This window comes from Bombina bombina, chromosome 8 (assembly GCF_027579735.1).
Source record: "Bombina bombina isolate aBomBom1 chromosome 8, aBomBom1.pri, whole genome shotgun sequence".
NCBI lineage: Eukaryota > Metazoa > Chordata > Amphibia > Anura > Bombinatoridae > Bombina > Bombina bombina.
Genome location: NC_069506.1, coordinates 19,256,242 through 19,280,522, shown reverse-complemented (window position 1 = coordinate 19,280,522; position 24,281 = coordinate 19,256,242). Strand labels below are relative to the sequence as shown.

At 43.4% G+C, this 24,281-nt stretch overlaps 1 protein-coding gene across 2 annotated transcripts in view; it reads left to right on the top strand.

Annotated features, from left to right (window-relative positions):
* KMT2B (lysine methyltransferase 2B) overlaps positions 1 to 13,525 on the top strand; it is a 559,096-nt gene extending 545,571 nt beyond the window's left edge. For both annotated transcript variants that reach the window (XM_053690169.1, XM_053690168.1), the window contains exons 34-37: positions 1,547 to 1,654; positions 1,970 to 2,053; positions 2,177 to 2,306; positions 12,226 to 13,525. In XM_053690169.1, the coding sequence (XP_053546144.1) occupies positions 1,547 to 1,654; positions 1,970 to 2,053; positions 2,177 to 2,306; positions 12,226 to 12,501 (598 nt within the window). In that variant the 3' untranslated portion in view covers positions 12,502 to 13,525. The remainder of the gene's footprint in view (positions 1 to 1,546; positions 1,655 to 1,969; positions 2,054 to 2,176; positions 2,307 to 12,225) is intronic.
* The last annotated feature ends 10,756 nt before the right edge of the window (positions 13,526 to 24,281 follow it).

The following is a 24,281-nucleotide window of genomic DNA, read 5'->3' as shown; positions in this document are numbered from 1 at the left end:
GTCCTCTTCGCGTTTCTCTCTGTTTCTTGAAGTAAATTTATATACATATATATATATATATATATATATATATATATATATATACACACTATATACAAACACACGTATATATACACATACAAACACAGAGTGGAGAATGGCGCACAAGTACAGGATTAGTATAACATCTGAGGTGATGAAAATATAGAGTTTACAGACAAGCTGGTAATAAAAACAGTTCCAATTTTTATTTTATAAAACGGATGCTGAAAAATCACATCCCGACAAAGATAGCCAGATAGCCAGCAGAGATACACATCAGGTGTAGGGGCTGATCTCCACGCAGACCCGTTTCGTGCCCATGCACACTTGTTCACTGCTTACCTGGAGATCAGCCCAGCACCTTTTTAAAGCCATATGATCAAAGTTAATTAAACACCTGATTGCAAACGGATTTAAAGGGGAAAACACCTCTATATGAGTTACAATAGAAAAGCCTACAAGCACACCAAAATATACAGAATCAATGTGTGGATATAAATATTATGTGGACATCAAAGACTAAAAAAATATCTAAATATAAACAGAAATACATAAAGTTACAATCTCATAGATATTCACATGTTTCTGAAACGTGAATATCTATGAGATTGTAACTATGTATTTCTATTTATATTTAGATATTTTTTTAGTCTTTGATGTCCACATAATATTTATATCCACACATTGATTCTGTATATTTTGGCGTGCTTGTAGGCTTTTCTATTGTAACTCATATAGAGGTGTTTTCCCCTTTAAATCCGTTTGCAATCAGGTGCTTAATTAGCTTTGATCATATGGCTTTAATAAGGTGCTGGGCTCATCTCCAGGTAAGCAGTGAACAAGTGCGCATGGGCACGAAACACGCCTGCGTGGAGATCAGCCCCTACACCTGATGTGTATCTCTGCTGGCTATCTGGCTATCTTTGTCGGGATGTGATTTTTCAGCATCCGTTTTATACAATAAAAATTAGAACTGTTTTTATTATCGGCTTGCCTGGAAACTCTATAATTTAATCACCTCAGAAGATGTTCTACTAATCCTGTACTTGTGCGCCATTCTCCACTCTGTGTTTGTATATACCCTATTTGGAGCGAGTTCGGCAGCTTCGCTCGGAGTGGCAGCCTATCACAGGATCAACTTTAAGGGGGGGTGTCCCCGCCCACGCTCCATTGTGTCGGCTCCCTGTCAGTACAGTGAAAATATGGTGAGCGCTTTGCACAGAGACACTGTGTAAACCTATATATATATATATATATACACATACATACATACTGACACAGAATGATTACATGTATTACAATCCAAGTGGTAGTTGGAGATAAAAATTGAGGGTTATTGTAGGTCATGGTCCCGCCATCCCCCATTTTCGTACAAACGAAATGTAGATAAAGTCCTTATGTAGGTATCATTACCAAAATTGTCACTCTGCCCAGTACTTCATTCTGTTCAGACACTGTTTTATAACTGCATTAAAAATAACATCAACCTTTTTCTTTCCGGTCTCTTTTTTTTTTTTTTTTGTAGGAAATGCACATTTGATATATTTAACTTCCTGGCTTCTCAGCACAGAACTTTGCCAGAGATAGGTCCATATGAGGAGGAAGAGGAGGAAGTGCAATTAAAATCCACACGGTAACCATTTTGTCTTTTGCACACATTGGCATAACCCTACTTGAGCAGAATATCACCATAGTGAACCTGCACAACCAATATATTCACTTCTGCAATAATTGTTGTCCTTGGGAGGGAAGGGGTTTGACCAGTTTCTAGCATTCAGAGATGCTGGTTAACAATGAGTATGGGACACTAGGAATGTGAGGAGCAAAGGTCACTGTGTAATCTCTGCTCTCTACATCTTGAGGGATGCATATTATCTTAACATTTAGTGTTCACTTTTTGTTGGGTGTATCCAGTTTAAGTTTGAGCTGTACTTTTTTTTTTTCTCAGGCGTGCAACCAGTCTGGATTTGCCGATGGCCATGAGATTCAGACACCTGAAGAAGACATCCAAAGAAGCTGTAGGGGTGTACAGGTGGGTTAGAGCTAACGCTAGCAACTTATTAACCCCTTGCCATGGCTGCGAGAGGTTTGCAGTAATATCTGGTGGGCAGGTGGTTAACCTTGTTTGGACACTTTTTTTTTTCTCCCCTTTTAGGTCTGCAATCCATGGGCGTGGTTTGTTTTGCAAAAGAAATATAGATGTAGGAGAAATGGTGATAGAATATTCTGGCATTGTGATCCGTTCTGTATTAACTGACAAGCGAGAGAAATTCTATGACAGCAAGGTTTGTAGTGTTAACATCAAAATGACTATCCAGCTTTAAACAAATTCATTATCTGTCGTATGCAACATTTTATTTTCTATATCTTTTGACTTTTTTATTGTTGTAGTGGCATCAAAAGTAATTATAATAGCGATGTACAATCCGAATAAAGAAGTAAGCAGTGACTTGTGTCCTTCGGATGTTTTTGTAGTTGGATTGATTACTTTAAAAGATCCCCACACTATGATCTGTGCAAATCCAGATCTTAGAGGGCACGAGCCGCTGCTTACTCCCGCATTCCAATCCTCATGAAGGATCCGAATGCACATCCCTAAATTATAATGTTTGGTTGTCTATTGATAATCTGTTATGTAATAGTTTTCTTTCCTAAGATATGGTGAGTCCACGGCGTCATCATTTACTTTTGTTAATATCACTCCTGGCCAGCAGACGGAGGCAAAGAGCACCACAGCCAAAATATCACTTCCCTTCCTACAAACCCCAGTCATTCTCTTTGCCTTCGTGCATGGAGATGGTGACGTTTTACTATCTGAAGAAATTGGATTTCTTTTACTTCAAGCAAGATTTTTAACTAGTTTAGAAAGCCAGAGTAGGTTTACTCTGATCTTTCCTTTTCAAAGATTGGGTCTAGCCGATCCTACACGTTAGCTTCTTCAGTAGGGCAGTGGTGGCTTTAAAGCAGTTAGGAACTTGTGAGGTGGGCCTCACTGTGTTTTCCTAACATGTTGCTGCCCCTGTATAGAAAGCCAGAGTAGGTTTACTCTGTTATTTTTTTTTTCCCCACAGGTCTCTTTAAGAAGTGGCTTCCTTTCATACCGGGTGAGCTGTCCTCCTGTTGAACAGCTAGATTTGCAGGTAAGTGCTTTTTTGTCTTCTGGGGCTAGGAGGCTGACACTGAATGGGTTAACCTTAACTCTGCAACTACTGGGGACTAGAATCCTTCTATAAGGATCATTGATGGCAGGGAGCAGGCACTATGTTATGTGAAGTGAGACAGGGGTTAATTGCCTTTATGAAAATAAGGAGTTGCGCCATATTGTCTGAGTTTAATTGCTTTTTCCTACAAAATAAACACCCAATTTATTACATGGACCTGTTAATGGTCAAGACAATTTCCATATGTCTGAGATAAACTTGTTAATTGTCCAGATAGAGTTTGGAGAATGAGGTGTTTGGGGGCACTTGCATTGCATATTGCGATCCTAAGCCGTCGTAGCAAACTGCTACAGGAAGCGGCTTCATTTTACTTTGTTTCTTTTTTGGCTTTGAAGAGCGCACCGAGTAGTGGTGGTGCAGCTTCAAAGTCCGGTCACGTGATCTCACAGTGTTGCGCTCTTAGAAGTCGGAGCGATCGCAACTGCCTTCTTTTTAGAATCCTTTGTCGTTTGTTCGTACAAGCAGTACTGAGCATCGTGGGGGAAGAGGTGTTGCGTGAGGGTGCTGATTTTAAAATTTGAGACAAAAAAGGATAGTTTGAATCTATAGATCAGGAAGCCTTAACTCTGTTTTTTGTGGAAGCAGTTGTCAGATAGTTTTACCACATCCTATTTAAAGAGACAGTATTTTAAAATTAATAAATCAATGGAAAAAAATTGATGAAAGTTTTTTCCTACACAATGGATCAGGATCCTTCTCCTTTGAACAGGTGCATCCTTTGTTTGGAAAGCCATGTTGTGCCACCCTTGCAGTTTTGTTCCTCATGCATAGAGAGGACGTTAAACAAAAAGTTAATCTTTATTTTTTATGAGGCAAATGTCTCTCAGGATGATGCTGTTCAGGCATTGTCACAGCCTTCTCCTCAAACGTCCCAAGCCTTAATGGTGTCACATGCAGTGCCCTGCGGTTCCTCTCAATCTCCTGGAGGAGTTTATTTGCAAGCAGAAATTGTTGCCCAGGTATCATCTGTGGTATCTGCGGTATTATCTGCCATTCCCTTGCTACAGGGTAAACACAAGAGGACAATTAGAGATTCAGATAGTAAGGTTTCTGCTCTGGTTTCGGCTACCCAAGTTGCCCTTTCTCATAAATCTGATGAGAAAGATACGTCAGTAACCTCTGAGGGTGAAAGCTCAGATTCGGACAGTGTAATTCCTTCATCTGATGCTGAAGTTGTATCCTTCAGATCTAAGCTTGAACACCTGTGTGTACTTTTAAAGGAGGTTTCAGCTACCTTGGACGACTCCAAAAATGCTGTCGTTGTCACACCTAAGAAGTCTAGTAAACTTAATAAATACTTTGATGTTCCTCCCTCTGTGGATGTTTTTTCTGTGCCAGATCGTGCCACAGAGATTATAACACAGGAATGGGAGAGGCCGAGATACCTTTCTCCCCGTCTCCTGTCTTTAAAAAGTTGCTGTTTCCATTAAACGGTCATGGCAAACACTTCCTAAAGTAGAAGGGGCCATTTCTACTCTGGCTAAGAGAACTACTATTCCTATTGAGGATAGCTGCTCTTTTAATGATCCAATGGGCAAGAAGCTGGAGGCTTATTTGAAGAAAATATATGTTCATCAAGGTCTCCAATGGCAACCTGCAGTGTGTATTGCCACAGTGACAAGTGCCGCAGCCTATTGGTTCGACGCCTTGTCTGAATCTCTTCAGGTAGAAGACTCCCTTAGAGGAAATCCAAGACAGGATTAAGACTCTCGGTTATTAAATTGGGAGCCAAAATATCTGGCTGTGCTAGCATGCAGAGCATTGTGACTGAAGTCTTGGTCAGCCGATGTTTCATCTAAATCCAAGCTTCTGGCGATTCCTTACAAGGGTAAGACCTTGTTTGGACCCGGTCTGACAGGAATTATTTCTGATATCAACGGTGGAAAAGGGTTTTTTCTTCCTCAAGACAAGAATAGACTGAAAGGACGTCAGAGTAATTTCCATTACTTTCGCAACTTCAGAGGCAAGTTCTTCCAAACAGAAACAGTCCAAGTCATCTTGGAATAAGGGGAAGCAATCAAACAAACCTGCAGCTGAATCTAAATCAGCATGAAGGGTTTGCCCCCGATCCGGGATCAGACCATGTTTGGATACAAGATGTCTCAGATCCCTGGGCTGCGGACCTAGTATCTCAGGGTTACAAATTGGTATTAAAGACTTTTCTTCCCAGGGGCAGGTTTCACCTCTAAATATTATCTGCAGACCAGATAAAATGAGGCATTCTTCAAATGTGTATAGGATCTTCCTCCCTAGGATTGATAGTTCCAGTCCCAGTACAGGACAAGGGTCTAGGTTTCTATTCCAATCTGTTAGTGGTTCCGAAAAAAGAGGGAACTTTCTGACCACCTAGACCTGAAGTGTCTAAACAAGTTTCTCAGAGTACCGTCCTTCAAGATGGAAACTACGTTCCATTCTTCCTTTGGTGCAAGAGGATCAGTTCATGACGTCCATCCTGAAGGATGCGTACCTTCATGTTCCCATTCACAGGGATCATCACAAATTTCTGAGATTTGCCTTTCTGGACAAACACTTTTAGTTTGTGGCTCTTTTCCGTTTGGCCTTGCCACAGCTCCCAGAATTTTCTCAAAGGTTCTGGGAGCTCTCTTGGCAGTGATCCAGTCTCAGGGAATTGCAGTGACGCCCTACCTGAACGACATGTTGGTTCAGGCGCTATCTTTTAAACAAGCAATATCTCACACAGAGATCGGAGGGAAAGTGAATCTGGAGATAAGGTCCCTTGTTTCAGCTACAAGGGTAGTTTTCTTAGGGACCATAATAGATTCCCTATCGATGACATTTTTTCTGACAGAGGTCAGAAGAGCCAAAATTCTTTACTCTTGCCTCTCTCTACTGTCTACTGTTCGGCCATCAGTGGCTCAGTGTATGGAGGTAATTGGTCTGATGGCGTCTTCCATGGACATCATTCCCTTTGCTCAATTCCATTTGAGAGCTCTGCAGTTGTGCATGCTTAGACAATGGATCGGGCATCATGCAGATCTGTCTCAGAGGATAGATCTAGATCAGTCGACAAGAGACACTCTCCTGTGGTGGCTTTTTTCAGAAACATCTGTCTCAGGGCACATGCTTTTGGAGACCTTCCTGGGTGATTGTGACCATGGACGCCAGCCTGCTGGGCTGGGGAGCAGTCTGGGACTCGTTAAAGGTGCAGGGACTTTGAACTCGGGAGGAGTCTGCTCTCCCCATCAACATCTTGGAGTTGAGAGCGATTTACAATGCTCTGATGGCTTGGCCTCAGTTGTCCTTAGCCCGGTTTATCAGGTTCCAGTCAGACAACATAACCTCAGTGGCTTACATCAACCACCAGGGAGAAACTCAGAGTTCCTTAGCCATGAAGCAGGTAGCTCAGATTGTTCAGTGTGCGGAAGCTCACAATTGCTGTCTGCCATCCACATTCCAGAAGTGGACAACTGGAAAGCGGATTCCTGAGCAGACAGACTTTTCATCCCGGGAGTGTGAACTCCATCCGGAGGTTTTCTCCAGCTTAACCCTCGAATAAGGGGTGCCGGAGTTGGATCTGATGGCGTCTCGGCAGAATGCCAAGCTTCCAAGGTACGGTTCAAGGTCAAGGGATCCACAGGCCGCTCTGATAGATGCTCTGGCAGTCCCTTGGGATTTCAGGCTGGTATACCTGTTTCCTCCGCTTTGCTCTCCTTCCACAAGTCATTGCTTGTATCAAACAGGGGAGAGCGTTGGTGATTCTAATAGCCCCTGCGTGGCCTCGCAGGATCTGGTATGCAGACCTAATGGAAATGTCGTCTCTCCCTCCTTGGAGACTGCCTCTGAGGAAGTACCTTCTGATTCAGGGTCACTTCCTTCATCCAAATCTCGTTTCTCTGAAGCTGACTGCTTGGGGATTGAACGCTTAGTTCTGTCTGAGCGTGGCGTTTCTGAGTCGGTCATCGAGACCATAATTCAGGCTCGCATGCCTGTTACTAGAAAGATTTACCATAAGATATGGCGTAAATATCTTTATTGGAGTGAATCCAAGGGCTACTCTTGGAGTAGGGTCAGGATTAATAGGATTTTATCCTTTCTCTAGGAAGGTCTGGAGAAGGGTTTGTCCGTCAGTATCCTGAAGGGTCAGATTTCTGCATGATCTATTTTGCTATATAAGCATCTGGCGGTCGTGCCAGATGATCAATCTTTTTGTCAGGCCTTGGTCAGAATCAGGCCTGTGTTTAAGTCTGTTGCTCCTCCTTGGAGCTTTAACCCTGTTCTAAAAGTTTAGCAGCAGGCTCCGTTTGAGCCATTGCATTCCGTAGATATTAAGTTATCTTGGAAGGTTTTGTTTCTTATTGCTATCTCTTCTGCTCGGAGAGTCTCAAACTCTCAGCTTTGCAATGTGATTTGCCTTATCTTATCTTTCATGTCGATAAGGCGTTTCTTCGTACTAAGTTAGGTTTCCTTCCTAAAGTTGTTTTGGATAGAAATATTAATCAGGAAATTGTTGTTCCGTCACTCTGTCCTAATCTTTCTTCTCATAAGGAACGTTTCTTGCACAACTTGGATGTTGTGTGTGCTCTTAAATTCTATCTACAGTCTTCTATTTCCACTCTGGCCAAAAGAACCACTATTCCCATAGAGGATAGTTGTGCCTTTAAAGATCCTATGAGGGGTTACTCAAGAAGATGTATGTACACCAGGATTTACAATGGCAACCTGCTGTGTGCATTGCTACTGTCACTAGCATATTGGTTTGATGCATTGTTTGATGCTATCAGGACAGACACTCCCCTTGACGAAATCCAGGATAGGATAAAAGCCCTTAAGTTGGCTAATTCCTTTATTACTGATGCTTCCCTACAGGTTATCAAATTGGGAGCGAATATTTCAGGTTTTGCTGTACTAGCCCGCAGAGCTTTATGGTTAAAACCTTGGTCTGCAGATGTGTCATCTAAGTCTAAACTTTTAGCGATTCCTTACAAGGGAAAGACATTGTTTGGACCAGGTTTGACGGAAATTATCTCTGATATTACGGAAGGAAAGGGTCATCTTCTCCCTCAGGATAAGAGAAACAAACAAAAGGGACGTCAGCCTAATTTTCGTTCCTTTCGAAATTTCAAAGGAAATTCTTCCGCTTCCTCTTCCAAGCAAGAACAGGCCAAACCTTCCTGGAGACCTAATCAGTCTTGGAACAAAGGAAAGCAATTTAAAAAGCCTGCTATTGAATCAGACAGCATGAAGGGCCTGCCCCCGATCCGGTACCGGATCTTGTGGGGGGCAGGCTTTCCTTCTTCACTCAGGCTTGGGTTCGAGGCGTTCAGGATCCCTGGGCAGTGGACATAGTGTCCCAGGGATACAAACTAGAGTTCAAAAGTTTCCCTCCCAGAGGCAGATTTCTACTGTCAAGATTATCTGTAGACCAGATAAAAAGAGAGGCGTTCTAACACTGTGTACGGGACCTCTCAGACCTATGAGTGATAGTTCTTGTTCCGATGCATGAACAGGGTTTGGGGTTTTATTCCAATCTGTTTGTGGTTCCAAAGATGGAAGGAACCTTCAGACCAATTTTAGATCGAAACTTCAGACCAATTTTAGATCTCAAGAGTCTAAACTATCCGTTCCATTCTTCCTTTGGTCCAAGAGGGCCAATTTATGACAACGGTGGATTTAAAGGACGCTTATCTGCATGTTCCCATTCACAGGGATCATCACAAGTTTCTAAGGTTTGCATTCTGGACAAACACTTTCAATTAGTGGCTCTGCCCTTTGGCCTTGCCACAGCTCCCAGAGTTTTCTCAAAGGTTCTGGGATCCCTGTTGGCAGTGCTCCGATTACGAGGCATTGCAGTGGCACCCTATCTGGACAACATCCTGGTCCATACGCCATCCTTTCAACAGGCAATGTTACACACGGAAATGTTGCTATCCTTCCTGCGATCTCACGGATGGAAGGTAAATTTGGAAGAGAGTTCCTTAGTTCCAAATACAAGGGTAACTTTCTTGGGAACCATAATAGATTCACTATCAATGAAGATTTTTCTGGATTTTTCAGGAAATCAAAGATTTTCGATTCTTGCCTAGCGCTTTAGTCCGCTCCTCGGCCTTCAGTGGCTCAGTGCATTTAGGTAATCGGGCTGATGGTGGCGGCAATGGACATTATCCCGTTTGCTCATTTCCACCTCAGACCTCTGCAGTTAAACATGCTCAGTTAGTGGAATGGAGATTATGCAGATTTTTCTCCGCAAATACAGCTGGACCAGGAGACAAGGGATTCTCTTCTTTAGTGGTTGTCTCAAGATCATCTATCCCAGGGAACCTGCTTTTGCAGACCCTCCTGGGTGATTGTGACAACAGACGCCAGCCTTCTGGGATGGGGAGCAGTCTGGGGCTCTCTAAAGGCTCAGGGAACTTGGACTCAGTCGGAGTCTGTTTTGCCCATAAATATTCTGAAGCTGAGAGCAATCTTTAATGCTCTTCTGACCTGGCCTCATTTAGCCTCGGCCCAGTTCATCAGATTTCAGTCGGACAACATAACTTCAGTGGCTTAAATAATCATCAGGGAGGAATGCGGAGTTCCTTAGCCATGACAGAGGTAGCCAAGATAATTTGGTGGGCGGAGACCCACAATTGATGGCTGTCAGCGATCCACATACCAGGGGTGGACAACTGGTAGGCAGACTTCCTGAGCAGACAGACCTTTCCCCCAGGGTGTGGGAACTCCATCCGGAAGTGTTTTCCAGCCTGATTCTCAAATGGGGTCAGCCGGAATTGGATCTCATGGCATCTCGGCAGAATACCAAGCTTCTGAGGTACGGATCGAGGTCAAGGGACCCTCAGGCGGTACTAATAGACGCCCTGGCGGTACCTTTTTCCCCCCGTTCACTCTTCTTCCTCGAGTCATTGCTTGAATCAAGCAGGAGAGGGCGTCGGTGATCCTCATTGCACCGGCGTGGCCTCGCAGGATTTGGTATGCAGATCTGGTGGACATGTCATCTCTTCCACCTTGGAGACTTCAGTTGAGGAAGGACCTTCTACTTCAAGGGCCCTTCCTTCATCCAAATCTAGTTTCTCGGAAGCTGACTGCTTGGAGATTGAAGGCTTAATTTTATCAGATCCGGTCATTGAGACCATGATTCAGGCTCGTAAACCTGTGACTAGCAAGATTAACCACAAGATATGGCGCAAATATCTATATTGGTGCTATTCCAAGGGCTACTCTTGGAGTAGAGTTAGGATTCCTAGGATTCTGTCCTTTCTCCAAGAAGGCTTGGAGAAGGGATTATCGGTTAGTTCCCTAAAGGGTCCAATATCTGCCTTGTCTATTTTGTTACATAAACGTCTGGCGGACAATCCTTTTGTCAGGCCATGGTCAGGATCAGGCCCGTGTTCAAACCAGTTACTCCTCCCTGGAGTCTTAATTTAGTGGTTAAAGGGACCGTCTACACCAGAATTTTTATTGTTTTAAAAGATAGATAATCCCTTTGTTACCCATTCCCCAGTTTTGCATAACCAACACAGTTATAATAATATACTTTTAACCTCTGTGATTATCTTGTATCTAAGCCTCTGCAAACTGCCCCTTTTTCAGTTCTTTTGACAGACTTGCAGTCTAGCCAATCAGTGCCTGCTCCCAGATAACTTCACGTGCACGAGCACAGTGTTATCTATATTAAATACGTGAACTAACACCCTCTAGTGGTGAAAAACTGTTAAAATGCAATCTGAAAAGAGGTGGGCTTCAAGGTCTAAGAAATTGGCATATGAACCTCCTAGGTTAAGCTTTCAACTAAGAATACCAAGAGAACAAAGCAAAATTGGTGATAAAAGTAAATTGGAAAATTGTTTAAAATTACATGCTCTATCTGTATCATGAACCTTTATTTTGGCCTAGACTGTCCCTTTAAGGTTCTTCAAGGGGCTCCGTTTCAGCCTATGCATTCCTTAGATATTAAGTTGTTATCTTGGAAAGTTTTGTTTCCTGTCGCCATTTCCTCTGCTCGTAGAGTGCAAGAGCTCTCGGCATTACAGTGTGAGTCTCCTTTCCTTATTTTTCATTCGGATAAGGTGGTTTTGCGTACAAAATTAGGTTTTCTACCTAAAGTGGTTTCCGACCGGAACATTAATCAGGAGATTGTTGTTCCTTCCTTGTGCCCTAATCCTTCTACTAAGAAGGAACGATTTTTGCACAATCTGGACGTGGTTCGTGCACTGAAATTCTATTTACAGGCGACTAAGGATTTTCGTCAGTCTTCTGTCTTATTTGTGGTTTTCTCTGGAAAATGTAAGGGTCAGAAAGCTACGGCTACTTCCCTTTCTTTGTGGCTGAATAGTATCATACGTTTTGCCTATGAAACTGCTGGACAGCAACCTCCAGAGAGAGTTTACGGCTCATTCCACGAGGGCTGTTTCTTCCTCATGGGCATTAAAAAATTAAGCTTCAGGGTAACAGATTTGCAAGTCTGCAACTTGGTCCTCTCTTCACACTTTTTCAAAATTCTATAAATTTGACACTTTTGCCTCGGCTGAGGTCGCTTTTGGGAAAAAGGTTCTTCAAGCAGAGGTGCCTTCCGTTTAGGTTCCCTGTCTTTCCCCTCCCTTATCTGTGTACTCTAGCTTGGGTATTGATTACCATTAGTAATTAGATGATCCGTGGACTCATCGTGTCATTAGAAAGAAAACAAAATGTATGCTTACCTGATAAATTTATTTATTTCTTGACACGAGTCCACAGCCTGCCCTGTTCATAGGACAGGTTGTTAGTAAATGTTATACACCTTGTTGCTTCCTTTCTCTCCTTTACTTTGGTTGAATGGCTGGGGAGGGAGGGAAGGGAGGTGATATTTAACAGCTTTTGCTGTGGTGCTCTTTGCCGCCTCCTGCTGGGCAGGAGTGATATTCCCATTAGTAATTAGATGATCCGTGGACTCATCATGTCAAGAAACAAATACATTTATCAGGTAAGCATAAATTTAGTTTTTTTAAAGTAATGATATTTAACTTTTTATATTTGTCTGCTCTAGGGAATTGGTTGCTACATGTTCCGTATAGATGACTTTGATGTGGTCGACGCAACAATGCATGGTAATGCAGCACGTTTCATTAACCACTCATGCGAACCCAACTGCTACTCCCGGGTTATCCATGTGGAAGGCCAGAAACACATAGTCATCTTCGCTCTGCGCAGCATATACCGTGGAGAGGAGCTGACGTACGACTATAAATTCCCCATTGAGGATGCCAATAACAAACTTCCCTGTAACTGTGGTGCCAAGAAGTGCCGACGATTCCTCAATTGATTGTTGCCCCAATGAACAATTTAAGGGTAAATCCAAATGTAGGATCCCGACTGGAGGTGCTGGCACTTCCTAGACTGAGCAAAGCTTCAGGAAACGGGCATAGTTTGGACACTGACATAAGCCTAGAAGACTAGGCAGATGGCTACTATTGCAGCAGGCTGTGATTATTCTCTCATTCATATAGTAGAGGGGGGGAGGGGTCTGCGTAATGGAAAACCGCACTTTACCCTCTGTCCTGTCTGTCACTGAGTAGTGTACAGGGCAATTTTGGGGTCTCTTCTCCTTCCACTCAGGGTGTCCTCTAATTTGTGCTCCATATTAATCTTCTCCTTTGCTGCTAGATTTGCTTTATAGATCCTATGCTCTATTTCAGCCTCTAACATCTTCTTTTTTTTGTGTGAGGTCAAAGGAGCTTTGGTGTGTGTGTGTGTGTGTGTGATTGTGTTAGGGTGCAGTGTTGTCCAAGGTCATTAACAGCAATATTTCTTTAAATCTGTCTTTTGGTGGATTGATACAGTAAAAATATTTTGTTAAATCTATCACACTCCCATTTATTTATATAGACCTCTTGGTTTAGGAGCAGAAACGTACTACTGGGAGTGACAATCAGTTAAGTCATTTTTGCTGCTATTTACCCACCAAGCCTTGCAAGAGTTAACATTTTCTCCAGTTGCTTTAAAGTTCTAGCATTTAATTACACAGCAAACCCAATCTATTACCACCATATGACATACCCAAGACATCCTGCATTCTCCTCCTCCTTTCATGTTTATAAACCTTAGCTTTTTTTTTGGGGGGGGGGGGGGAATGTCTGAGGGAATGAGTGATGAACATATAACAGAGTTTCAATAGAAAATATAATAAAAGCAGAAAGTGTGGATAATGTAAATAACTGTACAAAGATTTGTAAGAACATTGTTTTCTATGCACTTTTTTTATTTAAGGACTTGCTGGTGAATAATAATGTTCCATGTCTCACCTCCTGTTTAGCATTTTAAATAAAAGGAAAATTTTGACGTTTTAATTATTGTATAGAAATAAAAAAAAAACAATCCAAGCAAGAAGGACATTCTTATTTAAATATATATCATGAATATGTCTCTCAGCATGGTGTTGCTTAATGCGTTTTGGGTTTTCTAAGACAATATAAGCAATCCTAACAGTACCTACGTCTGTTTATGGAGAAGAAAAGATTCTGTCTTTATATTATGACTATTGGGTACTAATGTATATTTGTAGTAGCTAGAATCTGATTAGAATGCTCTGTACCATTCATCACTTAACCTCTTCCCCAGGACCAGACAATTGTATAAGAAGTTCCATATTCGTTTATATAGGCTATAAATAACCAGAAAGGAACATCTTAATCAAATTGTAAATCAATTGAAAGTAATCAGACATATCTGTAAAAAGCTGATAAGAAAATGTCACAAATATGTAAACCAGGAACATATTTTGGCTCCAAATTACTTCAGTAACCACATCCTATTTAAAAGGGAGTTAAACAATCCAATCAGGATGCTTCCCTGGGACTTGCAAGGGAGCGTGCATCTGGCACATGCATGTAGTTACTTTATCCTCCTCAGTTTAAGAAAGGTTACTATGAAAGCATGCAAGATTGTGGTGCAATCCTACGAGATCAAAGTAAAGGTGTTCAGGTGATATTTCTTTCTAATGACACGGTGAGTCCACGGATCAGCATCAATTATTATTGGGGAATATCACTCCTGACCATCAGGAGGAGACAGAGCACCACAGCAAAACTGTTAAATATCACTAACCTTCCAACAAACCCCAGTCATTCTCTTTGCCTCTAGTGCAAGGAGGAGGTGAAGTTATTAGGTGTCTAATTATGATTCTTCTATCAAGATTTTTTTATTTTGAAGTCAGGGCAGGATTGCTCTGATCTTCTATCACAATTTGGGTATAGCTGTACTCCACGTTAGTCTCTTCAGTAGGGCTGTGCTAGCTTTAAAGCAGTTAGGAACTTGTAGAGTGGGCTTTGCTGTGTTTTCCTAACAGATTGCTGCCCTATGTCAGAATACCAGAGTAGGCTTACTCTGATATTTTCTTTTACAAGATATGACGAGTCCACGGATTTCATCCTTACTTATGGGATATCGCCTCCTGGTCAGCAGGAGGAGGCAAAGAGCTCCACAGCAGAGCTGCATAAATAGCTCCTCCCTTCCCCCCCAACCCTGTCATTCTCTTTGCCTTGGTCGTTCAACCTAGCTTATGTGTTTCCACCGTTTGCTCTCCTTCCCTGGGTGATTGCACGGATCATACAGGAGAGGGCTTCGGTAATTCTAATCGCTCCTGCGTGGCCTCACAGGACTTGGTATGCCGATCTGGTGGACATGTCCTCTCTGCCGCGTTGGAAGCTTCCATTGAGGCAGGACCTTCTCATTCAGGGTCCCTTCCATCATCCGAATCTAATTACCTTGCAGGACATGGCTGCAATCATGAATAATACCCTGTCAGAGGTATTATCCAGGTTGCCTGAATTAAGAGGCAAGCGCGATTGCTCTGGGGTTAGGAGAAATACAGAGGCCGCAGATGATGTAAGGGCCATGTCTGATACTGCGTCACAATATGCAGATCATGAGGACGGAGAGCTTCAGTCTGTGGGTGACATCTCTGATTCGGTGAAACCTGATTCAGAGATTTCTAATTTTAAATTTAAGCTTGAGAACCTCCGTGTGTTGCTTGGGGAGGTATTAGCTGCTCTGAATGACTGTAACACAGTTGTAGTACCAGAGAAATTGTGTAGGCTAGATAAATACTATGCGGTACCGGTGTGTACTGATGTTTTCTTCTGTTATGTGTGATCAGTCCACGGGTCATCATTACTTCTGGGATATAACTCCTCCCCAACAGGAAATGCAAGAGGATTCACCCAGCAGAGCTGCATATAGCTCCTCCCCTCTACGTCAGTCCCAGTCATTCTCTTGCACCCAACGACTAGATAGGATGTGTGAGAGGACTATGGTGATTATACTTAGTTTTTATGACTTCAATCAAAAGTTTGTTATTTTAAAATAGCACCGGAGCGTGTTATTACTTCTCTGGCAGAGTTTGAGGAAGAATCTGACAGAGATTTTTTACTATGATTTTAACCGGAGTCGTTAAGATCATATTGCTGTTCTCGACCATCTGAGGGAGGTAAAGGCTTCAGATCAGGGGACAGCGGGCAGATGAATCTGCATTGAGGTATGTGGCAGTTTTTATTTTCTGAATGGAATTGATGAGAAAAGCCTGCCATACCGTTAAAATGACATGTATGTATACACTTCAGTATTCTGGGGATGGTATTTCACCGGAACTACTGTGTTAAGGTCACTAATCCTTTTAATAACTATTCTCATGTTAAACGTTTTTGCTGGAATGTAGAATCGTTTACATTGCTGAGGTACTGTGTGAATAAATGTTTGGGCATTATTTTCCACTTGGCAGTTTTTTGCTTTAATTGTGACAGTTTCGTTTCTCTTCACTGCTGTGTGGGAGAGGGAGGGGCCGTTTTTGGCGCTCTTTGCTACGCATCAAAAAATTCCAGTCAGCTACTTTTATATGTCCTGCATGATCCGGTTCATTTCTGACAGATCTCAGGGGTCTTCAAACTTCTTTGAAGGGAGGTAAATTCTCTCAGCAGAGCTGTGAGAATTCTTATAGTGACTGTGTATAAAAAAAAAAAAAAAAAAAAAACGTTGTTTTGTTTTCTTATGTACAAATTTAATTAGTGTTGTTTTTTACTAATGGGAACAAACCTTTGCTAAAAGTTGTGTTGTTTTAAAATTTGATGCAATAACTGTTTTTCAGTTCATTATTTCAACTGTCATTTAATCGTTAGTACCTCTTTGAGGCACAGTACGTTTTTTGCTAAAAAAGATTATAACCAAGTTGTAAGTTTTTTGCTAGTGTGTTAAACATGTCTGACTCAGAGGAAGATATCTGTGTCATTTGTTCCAATGCCAAGGTGGAGCCCAATAGAAATTTATGTACTAACTGTATTGATGCTACTTTAAATAAAAGTCAATCTGTACAATGTGAACAAATTTCACCAAACAGCGAGGGGAGAGTTATGCCGACTAACTCGCCTCACGCGACAGTACCTGCATCTCCCGCCCGGGAGGTGCGTGATATTTTGGCGCCTAGTACATCTGGGCGGCCATTACAGATAACATTACAAGATATGGCTACTGTTATGACTGAAGTTTTGTCTAAATTACCTGAACTAAGAGGCAAGCGTGATCACTCTGGGGTGAGAACAGAGTGCGCTGACAATGCTAGGGCCATGTCTGATACTGCGTCACAGCTCGCAGAGCATGAGGACGGAGAGCTTCATTCTGTGGGTGACGGTTCTGATCCAAACAGATTGGACTCAGATATTTCAAATTTTAAATTTAAATTGGAGAACCTCCGTGTACTACTAGGGGAGGTCTTAGCAGCTCTCAACGATTGTAACACTGTTGCAATACCAGAGAAACTGTGTAGGTTGGATAAATACTTTGCGGTACCGGCGAGTACTGACGTTTTTCCTATACCTAAGAGACTAACTGAAATTGTTACTAAGGAGTGGGATAGACCCGGTGTGCCGTTCTCACCCCCTCCAATATTTAGAAAGATGTTTCCAATAGACGCCACCACTCGGGACTTATGGCAAACGGTCCCCAAGGTGGAGGGAGCAGTTTCTACTTTAGCTAAGCGTACCACTATCCCGGTGGAGGATAGCTGTGCTTTCTCAGATCCAATGGATAAAAAATTAGAGGGTTACCTTAAGAAAATGTTTGTTCAACAAGGTTTTATATTACAACCCCTTGCATGTATCGCGCCGATTACGGCTGCGGCAGCATTTTGGATTGAGTCGCTTGAAGAGAACCTTAGTTCCTCTACGCTAGACGACATTACGGACAGGCTTAGAGTCCTTAAACTAGCTAATTCTTTCATTTCGGAGGCCGTAGTACATTTAACCAAACTTACGGCTAAGAACTCAGGATTCGCCATACAGGCACGCAGGGCACTGTGGCTAAAATCCTGGTCAGCTGATGTTACTTCTAAGTCCAAATTACTTAATATACCTTTCAAGGGGCAGTCCTTATTCGGGCCCGGTTTGAAAGAAATTATCGCTGACATTACGGGAGGTAAGGGCCATGCCCTACCTCAAGACAAGGCCAAAGCTAAGGCTAGACAGTCTAATTTTCGTCCCTTTCGGAATTTCAAAACAGGAGCAGCATCAACCTCCACTGCACCAAAACAGGAAGGAGCTGTTGCTCGTTACAGGCAAGGCTGGAAGCCTAACCAGTCCTGGAACAAAAGCAAGCAGGCCAGGAAACCTGCTGCTGCCCCAAAGACAGCATGAACCGAGAGCCCCCGATCCGGGACCGGATCTAGTAGGGGGCAGACTCTCTCTCTTCGCCCAGGCCTGGGCAAGAGATGTTCAGGATCCCTGGGCACTAGAGATCATATCTCAGGGATACCTTCTAGACTTCAAATTATCTCCCCCAAGAGGGAGATTTCATCTGTCAAGGTTGTCAACAAACCAGATAAAGAAAGAAGCGTTTCTACGCTGCGTACAAGATCTGTTAACAATGGGAGTGATCCATCCGGTTCCGTGGTCGGAACAAGGACAAGGGTTCTACTCAAACCTGTTTGTGGTTCCCAAAAAAGAGGGAACTTTCAGGCCAATCTTAGATTTAAAGACTCTAAACAAATTACTAAGAGTTCCATCGTTCAAAATGGAAACTATTCGGACTATTTTACCCATGATCCAAGAGGGTCAGTACATGACCACAGTGGATTTAAAGGATGCTTACCTTCACATACCGATCCACAAAGATCATCACCGGTATCTAAGGTTTGCCTTCTTAGACAGGCACTACCAGTTTGTAGCTCTTCCATTCGGATTGGCTACGGCTCCAAGAATCTTCACAAAGGTTCTGGGTGCCCTTCTAGCGGTACTAAGACCGCGAGGGATTTCGGTAGCTCCGTACCTAGACGACATTCTAATACAAGCTTCAAGCTTTCAAACTGCCAAGTCTCATACAGAGTTAGTTCTGGCATTTCTAAGGTCGCATGGATGGAAAGTGAACGAAAAGAAGAGTTCTCTCTTTCCTCTCACAAGAGTTCCATTCTTGGGGACTCTTATAGATTCTGTAGAAATGAAGATTTACCTGACAGAAGACAGGTTAACAAAACTTCAAAATGCATGCCGCGTCCTTCATTCCATTCAACACCCGTCAGTAGCTCAATGCATGGAGGTGATCGGCTTAATGGTAGCGGCAATGGACATAGTACCTTTTGCACGCCTACACCTCAGACCGCTGCAACTATGCATGCTAAGTCAGTGGAATGGGGATTACTCAGATTTGTCCCCTACTCTGAATCTGAATCAAGAGACCAGAAATTCTCTTCTATGGTGGCTTCATCGGCCACACCTGTCCAGGGGAATGCCATTCAGCAGGCCAGACTGGACAATTGTAACAACAGACGCCAGCCTACTAGGTTGGGGCGCTGTCTGGAATTCTCTGAAGGCTCAGGGACTATGGAATCAGGAGGAGAGTCTCCTTCCAATAAACATTCTGGAATTGAGAGCAGTTCTCAATGCCCTTCTGGCTTGGCCCCAGTTAATAACTCGGGGGTTCATCAGGTTTCAGTCGGACAACATCACGACTGTAGCTTACATCAACCATCAGGGAGGGACAAGAAGCTCCCTAGCAATGATGGAAGTATCAAAGATAATTCGCTGGGCAGAGTCTCACTCTTGCCACCTGTCAGCAATCCACATCCCGGGAGTGGAGAACTGGGAGGCGGATTTCTTGAGTCGCCAGACTCTTCATCCGGGGGAGTGGGAACTTCATCCGGAGGTCTTTGCCCAAATACTTCGACGTTGGGGCAAACCAGAGATAGATCTCATGGCGTCTCGCCAGAACGCCAAACTTCCTCGCTACGGGTCCAGATCCAGGGATCCGGGAGCAGTTCTGATAGATGCTTTGACAGCACCTTGGAACTTCAGGATGGCTTATGTGTTTCCACCCTTCCCGCTGCTTCCTCGATTGATTGCCAAAATCAAACAGGAGAGAGCATCAGTAATTCTAATAGCACCTGCTTGGCCACGCAGGACTTGGTATGCAGATCTAGTGGACATGTCATCCTGTCCGCCTTGGTCTCTACCTCTGAGACAGGACCTTCTGATACAGGGTCCATTCAAACATCAAAATCTAACTTCTCTGAAGCTGACTGCTTGGAAATTGAACGCTTGATTTTATCAAAACGTGGTTTTTCTGAGTCGGTTATTGATACCCTGATTCAGGCTAGGAAGCCTGTTACCAGAAGGATTTACCATAAAATATGGCGGAAATACCTATACTGGTGCGAATCCAAAGGTTACTCCTGGAGTAAGGTTAGGATCGCTAGGATATTGTCTTTTCTACAAGAAGGTTTAGAAAAGGGTTTATCAGCTAGTTCATTAAAGGGACAGATTTCAGCTCTGTCCATCTTGTTACACAGACGTCTGTCAGAAAATCCAGACGTCCAGTCCTTTTGTCAGGCTTTAGCTAGGATCAAGCCTGTGTTTAAAGCTGTTGCTCCACCATGGAGTTTAAACTTAGTTCTTAACGTTTTACAGGGTGTTCCGTTTGAACCCCTTCATTCCATTGATATAAAAATGTTATCTTGGAAAGTTCTGTTTTTAATGGCTATTTCCTCGGCTCGAAGAGTCTCTGAGTTATCAGCCTTACATTGTGATTCCCCTTATCTGATTTTTCACTCAGACAAGGTAGTTCTGCGTACTAAACCTGGGTTCTTACCTAAGGTAGTCACTAACAGGAACATCAATCAAGAGATTGTTGTCCCATCCTTGTGTCCAAATCCTTCTTCAAAGAAGGAACGTCTTTTACACAATCTGGATGTAGTTCGTGCCCTCAAGTTCTACTTGCAGGCAACTAAAGATTTTCGCCAAACTTCTTCCTTGTTTGTCGTTTACTCTGGACAGAGGAGAGGTCAAAAAGCTTCTGCTACCTCTCTCTCTTTTTGGCTTCGTAGCATAATACGTTTAGCCTATGAGACTGCTGGACAGCAGCCTCCTGAAAGAATTACAGCTCACTCCACTAGAGCTGTGGCTTCCACTTGGGCCTTTAAGAATGAGGCCTCTGTTGAACAGATTTGCAAGGCTGCAACTTGGTCTTCGCTTCATACTTTTTCCAAATTTTACAAATTTGACACTTTTGCTTCTTCGGAGGCTATTTTTGGGAGAAAGGTTCTTCAGGCAGTGGTTCCTTCTGTATAATGAGCCTGCCTATCCCTCCCGTCATCCGTGTACTTTTGCTTTGGTATTGGTATCCCAGAAGTAATGATGACCCGTGGACTGATCACACATAACAGAAGAAAACATAATTTATGCTTACCTGATAAATTCCTTTCTTCTGTTGTGTGATCAGTCCACGGCCCGCCCTGTTTTAAGGCAGGTAAATATCTTTTAAATTATACTCCAGTCACCACTTCACCCTTGGTTACTCCTTTCTCGTTGTTTCTTGGTCGAATGACTGGGACTGACGTAGAGGGGAGGAGCTATATGCAGCTCTGCTGGGTGAATCCTCTTGCATTTCCTGTTGGGGAGGAGTTATATCCCAGAAGTAATGATGACCCGTGGACTGATCACACAACAGAAGAAAGGAATTTATCAGGTAAGCATAAATTATGTTTTTCCTATACCTAAAAGGCTTATAGAAATTATTATCAAGGAGTGGGATAGACCGGGGGTGCCTTTTTCCCCACCTTCCTATATTTAGAAAAATGTTTCCAATAGACGCCACTACACGGGACTTATGGCAGACGGTCCCTAAGGTGGAGGGAGCAGTTTCTACTTTAGCAAAGCGTACTACTATCCCGGTTGAGGACAGTTGTGCTTTTTCAGATCCAATGGATAACAAATTGGAGGGTTACCTTAAGAAAATGTTTATTCAACAAGGTTTTATTTTACAGCCCCTTGCATGCATTGCGCCTGTCACGGCCGCGGCGGCATTCTTGTTTGAGGCCCTGGAAGAGGCCATCCATACAGCTCCATTGACTGAAATTATTGACAAGCTTAGAACACTTAAGCTAGCTAACTCATTTGTTTCTGATACCATTGTTCATTTGACTAAACTAACGGCTAAGAATTCCGGATTCCCCATCCAAGCGCGTAGGGCGCTATGGGTTAAATCCTGGTCAGCTGACGTGACTTCGAAGTCTAAGTTACTCAACATTCCTTTCAAGGGGCAGACCTTATTCGGGCCTGGTTTGAAGGAAATTATTGCTGACATTACTGGAGGTAAGGGTCACACCCTTCCTCAGGACAGGGCCAAAGCAAAGGCCAAACAGTCTAATTTTCGTGCCTTTCGAAATTTCAAGGCAGGTGCAGCATCAACTTCCTCCGCTTCAAAACAAGAGGGAACTTTTGCTCAATCTAAGCAGGCCTGGAAACCTAACCAGTCCTGGAACAAAGGCAAGCAGGCCAGAAAGCCTGCTGCTGCCTCTAAGACAGCATCAAGGAACGGCCCCCTATCCGCCAACGGATCTAGTAGGGGGCAGACTTTCTCTCTTCGCCCAGGCGTGGGCAAGAGATGTTCAGGATCCCTGGGCGTTGGAGATCATATCTCAGGGATATCTTCTGGACTTCAAAGCTTCCCCTCCACAAGGGAGATTTCATATTTCAAGGCTATCTGCAAATCAGATAAAGAAAGAGGCATTCCTACACTGTGTGCAAGACCTCCTAGTTATGGGAGTGATCCATCCAGTTCCGCGGACGGAACAAGGACAGGGTTTTTATTCAAATCTGTTTGTGGTTCCCAAAAAAGAGGGAACCTTCAGACCAATTTTGGATCTAAAGATCTTAAACAAATTCCTCAGAGTTCCATCTTTCAAAATGGAAACTATTCGGACCATCCTACCCATGATCCAAGAAGGTCAGTACATGACCACAGTGGACTTAAAGGATGCCTACCTCCACATACCGATTCACAAAGATCATCATCGGTTTCTAAGGTTTGCCTTTCTAGACAGGCATTACCAATTTGTAGCTCTTCCCTTCGGGTTGGCTACAGCCCCGAGAATCTTTACAAAGGTTCTGGGCTCACTTCTGGCGGTTCTAAGACCGTGAGGCATAGCGGTGGCTCCGTATCTAGACGACATCCTGATATAGGCGTGAAGTTGCCAAGTCTCATACAGAGATAGTTCTGGCATTTCTGAGGTCGCACGGGTGGAAAGTGAACGAGGAAAAGAGTTCTCTATCCCCACTCACAAGAGTCTCCTTCTTAGGGACTCTTATAGATTCTGTAGAAATGAAAATTTACCTGACTGAGTCCAGGTTATCAAAACTTCTAAATGCTTGCCGTGTTCTTCACTCCATTCTGCGCCCTTCGGTAGCTCAGTGTATGGAGGTAATCGGCTTAATGGTAGCGGCAATGGTCATAGTGCCATTTGCACGCCTTCATCTCAGACCGCTGCAATTATGCATGCTGAGTCAGTGGAATGGGGATTACACAGATTTGTCCCCTCTGCTAAATCTGGATCAAGAGACCAGAGATTCTCTTCTCTGGTGGTTGTCTCGGGTACACCTGTCCAAGGGTATGACCTTTCGCAGGCCAGATTGGACAATTGTAACAACAGATGCCAGCCTTCTAGGTTGGGGTGCAGTCTGGAATTCCCTGAAGGCACAGGGATCGTGGACTCAGGAGGAGAAACTCCTTCCAGTAAATATTCTGGAGTTAAGAGCGATATTCAATGCTCTTCTGGCTTGGCCTCAGTTAGCAACACTGAGGTTCATCAGATTTCAGTCGGACAACATCAAGACTGTGGCTTACATCAACCATCAAGGGGGAACCAGGAGTTCCCTAGCGATGTTAGAAGTCTCAAAAATAATTCGCTGGGCAGAGTACCACTCTTGCCACCTGTCAGCAATCCATATCCCAGGCGTGGAGAACTGGGAGGCGGATTTTCTAAGTCGTCAGACTTTCCATCCGGGGGAGTGGGAACTCCATCCGGAGGTGTTTGCTCAGTTGATTCATCGTTGGGGCAATTTCATTCCATTGAAATTAAACTTTTATCTTGGAAAGTTCTGTTTTTGATGGCTATTTCCTCGGCTCGGAGAGTCTCTGAGCTATCTGCCTTACAATGTGATTCTCCCTATCTGATTTTTCATGCAGATAAGGTAGTTCTGCGTACCAAACCTGGGTTTTTACTTAAGGTGGTTTCTAACAAGAATATCAATCAAGAGATTATTGTTCCATCGTTGTGCCCTAATCCTTCTTCAAAGAAGGAACGTCTTTTACATAATCTGGACGTAGTCCGTGCCTTGAAGTTTTACTTACAAGCTACTAAGGATTTTCGTCAAACATCTTTCCTGTTTGTCGTTTACTCTGGACAGAGGAGAGGTCAAAAAGCTTCGGCAACCTCTCTCTCCTTTTGGCTTCGGAGCGTAATAAGCCTAGCCTATGAGACTGCTGGACAGCAGCAACCTGAAAGGATTACAGCTCATTCTACTAGAGCTGTGGCTTCCACCTGGGCCTTCAAAAATGAGGCCTCTGTTGAACAGATTTGCAAGGCTGCGACTTGGTCTTTGCTTCACACTTTTTCAAAATTTTACAAATTTGATACTTTTGCTTCTTCGGAGGCTGTGTTTGGGAGACAGGTTCTTCAGGCAGTGGTTCCTTCCGCTTAATCCTGCCTTGTCCCTCCCATCATCCGTGTACTTTAGCTTTGGTATTGGTATCCCACAAGTAATGGATGATCCGTGGACTGGATACACT